Consider the following 11,501-nt stretch of genomic DNA (forward strand, 5'->3'; position numbering starts at 1 on the left):
TACAAAATCTGCAAGGGTTTTATGGTGCCTATTTATTACTCTATTTTTGATAAGCCTGCCCCAAAGATATCCCCAGAAGCAGAAACAGATTTGACAGCAGTAGGTAGTTGGTTTGGGGAAGAAAATTTCACTTATATAAGGCTTTTTGGTAGCCTTACAAAACCTCATGTCCTTCCACTATATGTGCCCGATAAACTGTTAGCTCGGGAATTAGCCTATCAAATAACAGTAGAAGGGACATCCAAAACCCTTAGAAATTCCAAGAAACAGGTATGGCCTCCATTCCCTTTAAGATGCGGTGTTTTCACTCTTCATGATTACAAACATGCGGAAAAAGAAATAGGAAAAATACTAATGTTGAATCTTGCAACAATCCCCAATAGGCAATATGATCCAAGAAAAGTTGCCTATAACATTCTTGAACAAGCCAAGCTTGCAAAGTTTGATCATGAGAAGGATAACTTCGATGATCTATTTTCCTCAGCCCAACCTTTATTTCAAGTGAAATCATTGGCTAGAATCAAATATCAAGATGAAGGATTAGAAGTGTTTAATAGGCTTAGAGAGCAGAGGTTGCAAACTCTGCCTTTAGACCTCTTAGTCACAGATCCTAAAGCTCAGTCATCCGGTCAGATTGAACAAATAGTTACTGAAAAGATTTCCGATGTGGAAAAGACCTCCAAACAAGAACAAGAGCAGAAACAGAAACAAGACCAAAAACAGGAATAGGGAAAAGATAGTCAACTAATGAATATAGATACTTAGATTGATCCTAAGCTTCTTCAAGAATGGCAACAGTTTGATTCCATTATAAGCAAAACTGAGACTTTACAGGGATCCAGCACACTTGGAATGACAACTGGTCACAAAACATCAACGAGTATGGTTCCAACTGAAGGAACCACCAGCCCACCCATCATTCAGAAAGATATGGAGAGAATTCCAGAAAATCCATCTGATGAAATCATCCTACAGGTAGAAGACATACCACCTTTAAATGTCTTTTACAGCCCCAAACATAAGGTTGTAGGTAAAAGACAAAGGAAGAAGAGAAAGTTTGATCAATCCTCTCTTTTACTTGCACAAATAGAAATGGCTAATGTGGTATGGAGATAAGAAATTAATCCTTCTGAAGACCTTACAAAACTCTCTCAATATGCCAGGGCATACTCGGCAACTACTATGGATAAAGCATCAGAGGTTAGAAATTTACTCAAAGAGAAAGATCAGACAATTGTTTCATTGGAGGCACAGGTATCCGAAAGACAATAGATGATAGAGCAGTTAGAACAATAGTTGGCAGCACAACAGCAATTAAACAATCAACTAAACGAGCAATTGCTCAAGGAGAATCAAAGGATAGACCAAAGTACAGTTTAGAAACAAAAGGAACTATCCCTAGCACTGGCCAAGCTGAAATCAATGAATGAACAAATGAGTAAAACAAAAGATGAGCAAATAGCTCAACTATCACAACAAATAGAAAAGTTCAAAAGTTTTCCTCAACCAACAGAGTTCAGATCTGAAGCTCTCCAGATCAATAAAGCATTGATTAAACAGTTAAATTTATTATGTCATAATATTTCCCTTGCTGAGCCCCTCTGTGAGATTTCTTCATCAATGATTGACAAATCAGTTGATGCAAGGCAGAATTTGGAACAGGCCGATGAGACATTAACAAACTTTCTTGCCTGCCAAGAAATTAGTGAAGGGAAAGCTGCAAATCTACCTAGAATTCTAGAATCACACAAGGAAATTATTTTCCTAGAATGGAAATCACAATTGATGAAAGCAGAAAGGGAAACTTCAAGATGTAGATCAGCAACTGGTAACTTGATTGAGTTAATTAATGATACTCTTTATCTGTCTAATTTGATTTCAGAATGCACTCTAGGAAAATTGCCATCAGCCAAAGCACTGGAGCAGTCATGCAAGCAAGAGTTAGAAAAGAAGGAAAGATTAATCGCAGGCATCCAAAGTTTAACTTGGGACACCTTTTGGTTCTTCCTAGTTAAACCATACAATCAAAAGGCAGCACTGAAATGTTTAACTGATGCAATCGGTTACATGATTCCCGAAATTCATGATGCTACGTATTCAGCCCAACTGCATTCACGTTTGAGTCACCCTCCAGAATTGCAACCAATGCTTGCTATCTGCCAGCTCAAACCAAAGGATGATCAGTCGAAACAATGAATCATTTTACCGACTGCAAGCATACTCATTTCTAGGAGATTTTCATGATTTGGTTATATCACATCATAGCATTTTTATTTCATAATTAGTTAGCTTAGATAGTATTTATAGACCCTTTCATGTCTTTAGAAAGGGTCCTTAATTTTTGTATCAAAACTTGGATCGGGAGTCACACTATTGTGCTTTTGATATATATTTTTTTATAAAGACTGGGCCTATATTCTGAATTTTAATGAAGAATACTTTGATGAGATATGCACTACTGCTTTTTGTGAGAGTATTTCTAAGTTTGAAGACGGAATCTGAATGCGATTGATATCAGAACGGATTCGAATTACATATGGTACTATTATCTATGTCTTTGTTCCATTCTTTTATGAATCAGCGTTTATTCAATCTTGCTATCATTTGATATATGTATGTGTTTTAACAGTAGTCCTTATACTTATCACTATTGAATGTTTAAGGAATGTTATTCTTTCAATCATATTTATGTCAATGATATATGAAGAATAGTGTAATATTGTTTTAATGATTACTTTGTTCAACTACTTGAACAAAGTAATTATCATATGAATTAATGTCTTTATTTATCAATAGAGTCATCTATATGCCTATTTGTAGATAAAGATCATCAAAAGTTACACTAAAGTGGAAATTTCCCGGGATAGATTAGTTGTTTATAATTTTGCATTTTAGAATAAATTATTCATCATTATCATTAGATAATAGAAAATCAACCACTTATCCATCCTATGTACAAATCATTGGGAAACTGGTCCCATTATATCCAGTCGGAGCCACCACACCAAACAGAAAAGGAGTTGCCTTTAAGGTCTGGACCGGGTGGTTTTCCCCGATGTTGATGCAGTGATTTTCGAGGCATCAACAAGTAGGAAAACCAAAATGAACTAAAATATTTTGAAAGAAAATATGAGTTGTTTTTTCAACTGTAATTTTCTTTTTACATGGTGTTAGAATACACATCTTTCTAAACCTGTCTACAACTACATACAAGTAATCATGACCTTTCCTTGACAATGGAAGACCTCCTACAAAATCCATTGAGATACTCTCCCATGGACGTGAAGGTACCGGAAGTGGAGTGTACAATCCTAGTTTCCTATTGCTAGGCTTACTTGTTGCACACAAAGAACATCCTCTAATGAAATTAGATACATTATCAAACATGTGTGGCCAATAACAATACCTTTGGAGATTTGCTACTGTCTTATCTACACCAAAGTGTCCAGCAATCAATGAAGTGTGCACCTCTGTTATGATATTGTTTCTTTCTCCCTGTGGAATACATAACTTGACCAACTGATACAACAAACTATTATGTACATGGTAATCTAACTCTTCAATTTGGTTTCCTTGCTTCAAGTTTGCGTACACATCTTGAAAGTCATCATCATATGCATATTTCTCAATGTAACTTTCATGTAAAACAGAATTGTGCTTGAGTATAATGGATGAATTTACAATAGGCCTAGAAATCATATCAGCTACCTTATTGTAGATTCCCTTTTTGTACTTGATAACCAAATGAAATTGTTGTAGAAAACCCATCCATCTGAAGTGTCACGATTGTTGCAACTTTGACTGTGATTGTAAGTACTGCAATGGCTGATGGTCGGTATGGATAATGGTCTCCTTCCCCATCAAGTAGTGTTTCCATTTTCTAGCACTTTGTACCAATGTGTAAATTTCTTTGTCATAAGTGGGATAGTTTTTTTTTTTTTTTAACAAGAACGGTTATAGTGTTTCATTATCTGCTTGGCCAATGGCCACAAATTCGGTTACAAAATGAGGAGCATTTTCCAACATGCCTTTCTGCCAGGAGGGGATTGGCTTTTGCTCTTATCCACTTCCTCTTTTTACAATTTTCAAAATGATCTTTGAATGCTAATTGTCCTAGATGAAAGATGCAGACAAACTGATTTAAAAGGGAACAATAAAACATATCTTTTCATGGTATAGGAGTCCACAGAAATTCCTTGTTTCTGAGAACAGTTCCAGCTTCTAAGTGAACTGCAATGTTTGCTTGGGTGTCTGCTGCTTTATTATTTGTTCTTAGAACATGAAAATATGTCAAGCGAAGCGATTTTGAAATGCTTTTGATTCTGGAAAGAAGCCTGGCTAGGTGCAGATCAGATGGGTTGGAGTTGGTCACCACAGCTCTTATGATAACTTGGGAGTCTCCAAGAATGTTAGCTTCCCGAATTCCCAGCTCCTTGAGGAAGATTACCCCTTGCAAGAGGGCGAGCGCCTCGGCTTGCATGCTAGATGTATGGCCTAGCCCCCAGGCAAAATTATGAGAAGAAATGTTGTCTGGCATGATAATGTGTCCTCCCGCCCCAGCCTTCCCTGGATTTCCTTTAGTTGCTCCATCAAAAAATAGAGATGGAATTAATTGTTTGGACAGCCATTCCTGGAATTCGATCTCATTTTTCCTGATTTTCCAAACTTCAAGTTCTGGTGGTGAGCTTCTTGATTTATGGAAGCTAAGCTTAAGGGCAGTGCCCAGCTCTCTGTCATGTTGACTAAGATTTGAATCGTCATCTATGCCTTCCAACCACTCGCTTAATTGGCATTTCACTGAATTAGCTACTATTCTATGATCATGTGCTTTGTCTCGAAATATCCTCCTGTTCCTTTCTAACCAAACCTGCCAACTAGTAAATTTTGGCAAAGCACTCCATGCTGATCTGATCTTTTTGTTCTTTGGTTGAACACCTGGATATCTGGCCATCCAGCCTGCAAACAGCTCTTGAACTAAGGTGGGGAAATTGAGATCGAGTTTCCAATTGTCCAGCAGCTCCTGCCAGACAGATATTGTGAAGTTGCATTCAATCATTATATGGAGAGCGGTTTCAGAATTTGTCTTACAAAGAACACATCTGGACGGTCCATTAAATCCTCTGTTTTGAAGTCTGTCCTCAGTAAGAATTTTTTGATGGCTGAGAATCCAGCAAAAGTGATCAATTTTTGGGATAGACGGGAAGTTCCATATCCCTGCCCAGGGAGCTGGATTGGGAGGGACGTGGGGGCGCTCTAAAAACTTGAAGTAACCCTGCTTAACAGTATATCCTGAGCGACTATTCTCCCAACCTCTCGCGTCCTTTCTGTTGGCGTGGAGGGGGGCCAGTCCATGAAGATGGGTTCTGAATGCCGTCCAATCATTTTCCAGGTCGATGGGCACTGATAACCGCTTCCAGCCCGTCCAATAGTTCTCTGTCCATTCCGAAATATCCCACAGAGTATGGACGTGCGCTGCCTCCAACCAATTCCTTAGCGCTGTAAAATTGCCAGCTTCTTCCAAAGGGGATCGATTCATGATTTTGTCCTTCCATAACTGAATTTTCCTACCGTTTCCAGGTATCCAATGAGCATAATTGTTAATCATCGGCGCGATTCTATTGAGGAGATTGCTGAAGTGCGTTCTGAGCGAGTTTTTTGGGTGGTCTAAGCACCTGAGCCTTGGACCTCTAAAGTACTTCTTCCATAATGCAATCTGAGCCCAGCTTGGATTAGGAGCGATTATTTTCCATACTAATTTGGCTCCCATAGCAAGATTTTTGGCCTTCAGATCTTTGAGATTTAGTCCTCCTTCGAGATATGGTTTTGTGACTATTTCCCAACTAATTAGGGAGAATTTCTTGTCATTTTGCTTGCCTCCTTTCCAGAAAAAACCCCTGATTAATTCTTCCATCTTTTTTATAATTCCCACAGGTGCCAGGAGGACAGCAAATTTGAAGATCGGAAGACTGTTGAGAACTGCTTTGACGAGCACAGCTTTGCCGGCGATGTTAAGCCAAGAGGAACCCCAGGATTGCATCTTTGTTTTGAATTTATCTAAGAGAGGAGCCCAGTCTTTGCTTGACGCCCTCTTATTGAAGACTGGCAGCCCAAGATATTTGAAAGAGGACCAACTAATGGAGGCAGTAAATCCCAAACATCTAGCTATGGAGTTTGCAGTGGAAGCAGGAATATTCCAACAAAATATCTGACATTTCCCCTTGTTTAGCTCACTGCCTGAGGTTTTGCAGAAGTCATCCAAAACTGCTTTGAAGTTGATAGCTGATTGAGGAGTTGCAGCTCCCAGAAGGAGGGTATCATCCGCAAAAAGGGCATGATTGATGCGCTTCACCTCTCTTGTAATGCACAACCCGGTGATAACATGATCTTGTTGCTTTTTATTCAGATAGAAACTAAGAACAGAAGCTTGAATGACGAAAAGGAGAGGTGAAAGAGGGCACCCCTGCCTCAGTCCTCTAGAGGCTTTGAAAAACTCAGCGGCCCTTCCATTCACTAGAGGAGCAATCCAAGGCTCCGAAATATAGGCTTTTATCCACTTTATAAAACCTTGCCCGAATCCCATTTTAAACATTACATCAAACACAAATTTATGACTAACATGGTCAAAGGCATTAGCTAGATCGAGTTTGATGACCATACCTTTTTCCTTACGATGTTGGCTGGAATGGATTGCCTCCTGGACCAGCACGAAATTGTCCACTAGCTGTCTGCCTTTGATGAATCCCCCTTGATTGTCCGGGATGATTTTGGGGAGGAATCTTTTCAGCCTGTTTGCTATCACTTTGGTGATCACTTTGTACCCAATGTTGCATAGTGAAATTGGGCGGAATCTGCTGAAGGTGTTTGCCCCTTTTTCCTTAGGGATAAGGGCAAGAAATGCCGAATTTGTGCAGCCTCCAATCTTCTGACAGTCCTGTGATTTCTGGATCATTTTGAGGAATTCCTTCTCAATAATCTGCCAACAAGTTTGTAAGAATCTTGGGGTGAAACCGTTCGGGCCCGGGGCTTTATCCGGGTCCATGGCGAATAGAGCCTCCTTGGTTTCTTTAAGCGTGATTTTGCTTTCTAGAGCCTGATTTATTTTGGATGTGATGAGCTTAGGAACAGCATCTAGAAGGCTGAAATTTTGATCTGCTCTGATGTCTTCCCTGTACAGTTTCTCAAAATGCTCTGAGGCTGCCTTTTTTATGCTTGTAAAGTCCCTTAGGACACTGCTTTCTTCTTTTATTTCTATGATAGAGTTCCGGCCTTTCCTAGCTTGAGCTTGTTTGTGAAAAAAGGAGGAATTCCTGTCTCCGGCTTTAAGCCAAAGACTTCTAGATTTGAGCCTCCAGTACTCTTCTTCAGCCAGGCATGCTTTGTGGAAGTTTTGCTGAAGCTTGGCCTCCTTTTCCAGATCTTCTTTTGAAATATCAGCTGTTTCAAGTTGAAGGTGATGCCTTTCCAGTTCTGATTGAGTTTTTTTCCTTTCCTCAGCTGGATTGGGCAAGGTCCTGGCCCAATTTTTTAGCATGGCTTTCACTCTTCTGAGTTTTTCTTCCCACACAAAGAAGGCAGAACCCTTGACTGGGTTTTTCCAGCAGTCTCTTACCTTATCCATGAAGTCTGCCTCCTTGATCCAGAGAGAGCAGAATCTGAATGGAATAGGCCCCAGATCTTTAGAGGTCAGCAATTCCAGGCTGATAGGCTTGTGGTCTGATGTACTGCTGTGCAGAATGCGCGATCTAGCTTCTAATCCAATGAGTAGGAAGGAACTTTGTACCAAGAAGCGGTCCAGTCTTGCCGCTATGTGTCCTGGCCCAGCCCTTTTGTTTGACCACGTGAACTTACCGATGGAAGGCTTGATATCGATCAGGTCCCAATCCTGCATGAGATCCTCTACTGTTTCTCTTGCTGGGTCTCTGACAATACTGCCTCCTCTCTTTTCTGATGGCAGGAGGGTGAGGTTGAAATCTCCTGCAATGATGATGTTCTCCAAATCTTCCCGGTCTGCCAGATTTTTGATGGAGTCCCAACATAATTTCTTTTCACCTGCATTATTAGGAGCATATACATTGACCAGACTAATAATTTCTTTAGATTCTAAGTGTTGCAGCTTTAACAATATCCAATGAGTATTTAGGGATTTAGAGATGAGGGAGAACTTATTTGGATTCCAGAGCGACCCAAGTCCTCCTGAAGCACCCCGGGCCGAGGTTGCATGCGCTCCGTCTTTTTTCCAAAACTTTCTACTTGCTTGGAGGAAGGATGATTCCTCCATCTTAGTCTCCTGGATGAGGAGGATGTCCGGGGTTTCCTGCCTTATCAGACTTCTCATCGCCTCTTCCTTGGCTTTGGATCCCATACCCCTACAATTCCAGGAGACAATCTTCATTATTTACTTTTGCTGTGGTGAGCTCCTTTGGAGCTCTAGGTTTGCGTCTTCTTCGTCTTCAGAGTTTTTGCTAGTAGTTTCTCTAGTGTAGGCTGGCTGCCCTGGAGCTTGTCTTTGTATGTTTCTTGCTCCCTTTTTTCTTTTGTTGACATTCGGCCTCTTGTAGATCTTCTGGGGGTGGATTGTGAGCCCCCTATTTCCCCTTCTTCCTCCGACTCCTCGGATTCTTGGGTTTCCTCCTCGTCTTTTGACATCTTTCCTTTGGAAATCTCTGGCTCACTTTTAGATTTAGGCGGGGAGACTTCTTTCGGGGTTTCTGTCTCCTGGGAAATTATGGTTTCTGATCCAAGGATCTCATATCTGTTCCCTTGACTTTCCATGGGTTGCTGCTGAGCAAGTGCTGTTTGGGGTGCTCTGATGTTAGCATTTGCAGACTTCCTGGAGGTAGTTCTGGATCTCTTCGCCTGATTCCATCCTTCCTCCTTCCCTTTATCTTCAACCCCTTTGGACGGGCAATCTCTAGCGAAATGACCGTAGACTTGGCACTTCCGGCATTTGAACGGCAGCTGCTCATAGTCTAGTTTCTGAATATGTGTCCACGGGCCCACCCTTATTTTGACAGCTTCAGGGAGACCAACCTCCAGATCCACCTCCACGCAAATTCTGGCGCAGTCATACTGGTCTCTATTGTTGGCCCTGTCAATGAATTTCCCAAGGGTGTTCCTGATGTGTTTCAGGGAATCCCAGTTCCAGCAATGAACCGAAAGATTGGGGAGTCTTACCCATACTGGGACTGCTGAAGGTACATCCATTGCCGGGTCGAAATCTGGCGTCCATTTGTTCAGGTACAACCCTTGAGGCCCCATGAAATAGGGTCCATTTCTGAAAATGAGATCCTTGTCCTCTTTTTCTAAGAATTCAAAGAGGAAGTATCCTCTTCTGAGGAAATAAGATGTTACCTTGCCCTTGATCAGCAGAGCCCAGTTTTTGGAGATCCAGTTCTTTGTTGATTTAGGAGAGGGCCAGAGACCTGTAAACTGACCCACTAGGGCGCATTCCGATAAAGAAAGAGCTACTTGGATCAGACCTTCAGGGGGAAGGGCGATCTCAGGGATGTCTTCGAGTCTTTTAACGAACTTAGCGGCTTCCACTGCTTTCTTCTTGGGTAGAGAGGCCAACAAGGATCTGAAGGCCTCAGCAGCAGAGGATGGAGGAGGGGAGGAAGATCTCGGGGGGGGATCCGGCTCCTCCATGGAGATTCAGCTCTAACCCTAAACGCCGCAGCTGGAAGAAAGGGAAAAGGGCGGGCGATCACTGGGCATCCAGCCAGGAAGAGTCTCACCCACTCTCAGCTACCTAAGGAGGGACGAGGCCGCAGGGATCAAATCTGCTGGAGCGGACCTCGCGGAGCAGAGCTGAGCGCGCAGTAGCTCAGACAATCCTCGTCAGCCCATGATTGCAGATTGAGGCTTGTGGTCATAAGTGGGATAGTTAGTCACAACACCATTAAAAATTTCAGATCGAAATGAAATGGGCTTACCATGCTGCATAAGAACTGCTCCCATGGTGTAATCACTAGCATCCGTTTGAATCTTAAATGGCTTTCTAAGATCTGAAAGAGCCAATACTGGTGTTGAACTGATCTTTTGTTTTAAAGCATCAAATGATTTTTGTTGTACATCTCTCCAATGGAAGACTTTCTTGACACTAGTCAATGCATGTAGTGGAGCTGTAATGGAAGAAAAATTAGCAATAAATTTCCTCCAATATTGTTTTGCCCCAAGAAAGCTTCTTACCTCTGTAACTCTTTTGGGATTGGGCCAATTCAGAATGACCTCAAGCTTAGAGGGGTCTATCTTCAGCTCACCTCCTCCAACAATTTGTCTCAAATATACTAAAGAAGTCTTTCCAAATTCACACTTTGACATCTTTAAAAACAATTGTTCTTTTCTCAAGACATCAAGTACTTTGTTCACATGCATGACATGTTCATCTATGGATTTGTTGAATATGAGAATATCATCTAAGTAAACAATGACAAAATCATCTAGAAATGGACTCAATACATCATTCATAACTCTCATGAAAGTAGCTGGAGCATTTGTAAGACCGAAAGGCATAACAAGTCACTCAAACAATCCTTGTTTAGTTTTAAATGAGGTTTTCCAAATGTGCTCTTCAGCTATTCTAACTTGGTGATAACCACTTCGTAATTATAACTTAGTGAAATACTTTGCATACCTCAATTGAACAATAAAATCATCAATTCTTAGGAGTGGATAACAATTCTTTACCGTTATTTTATTCAGTGCACAGAAATCTGCACACATGCGCAAAGTCCCATCCTTCTTTGGCACCAAAACAATGGATGAACCACATGGCTAAGTAGATGGGCGTATAATACCTTTGTTCATCAATTCTTGAATTTTATTCTTGATTTCCATGCTCTCCATGATCGACATGCGATACATGCCAATGTTTGGAAGTGGAACATCCTGTTGCAGTCGTATCTCATGTTGAATTTCCCTCTTGGGAGGTAACCCCTTTGGTTCCTGAAACATCTCGCCATGCTTTCTTACCACATCAAACAAATCAAATTTCAACTTATCATCAAAACCTTCAAAATATTCATAATCAATATCATTATTTTTCTTGATCATGAGAAGCACAAAATTTTTACTTGCGTTTACCAGTCTCTTCATCTACCTTGCATTAACCAAAGAAATGTTTAACTTTTTGTGATGGGCTCTCACAATATACTCCACTCCATCCTTGAGCAATTGGTATTTGTTCTCATGGCTCCCCAAAATGATTCTTGAGATTTCAAGTGGAACTACATCTAACTCAACTTCATCAATGAATTTTTCAGTAATGGAAAATTTGAATTAGTGTTTCCTTGTAACCTGTAAATTTGAATTATTGACTGTCCAACCCAAGGGATATGGCTTGTGATGAGGTACAGTTTCAAGGTTAATATTTTTTACCAAGACTTATGAAATTAAGTTTGATTGTGACCCACTATCAAATAATGCATCAATATTTGTATGATTTGAAATTACCCTTACATGGAACAACTCTATCCTTGATTCTTCATTTGGAGTGTTGTTGT

At 40.7% G+C, this 11,501-nt stretch overlaps 1 protein-coding gene across 1 annotated transcript; it reads right to left on the reverse strand.

Moving 5' to 3' along the window:
• Positions 1-4,168: 4,168 nt before the first annotated feature.
• LOC149265035 (uncharacterized) lies at positions 4,169-9,204 on the reverse strand. The gene is made up of 2 exons (XM_089401568.1): positions 8,673-9,204; positions 4,169-8,049 (listed from the first exon to the last, which is right to left on the reverse strand). Exons 1-2 carry the CDS (start codon positions 9,202-9,204, stop codon positions 4,169-4,171), a joined length of 4,413 nt encoding a protein of 1,470 aa, XP_089257694.1.
• Between the last annotated feature and the right edge of the window lie 2,297 nt (positions 9,205-11,501).

Source organism: Pinus tabuliformis, chromosome 6 (genome assembly GCF_031772625.1).
Source record: "Pinus tabuliformis cultivar Carrire ecotype Pingquan chromosome 6, CPIR1, whole genome shotgun sequence".
NCBI classification, from domain to species: Eukaryota; Viridiplantae; Streptophyta; class Pinopsida; order Pinales; family Pinaceae; genus Pinus; species Pinus tabuliformis.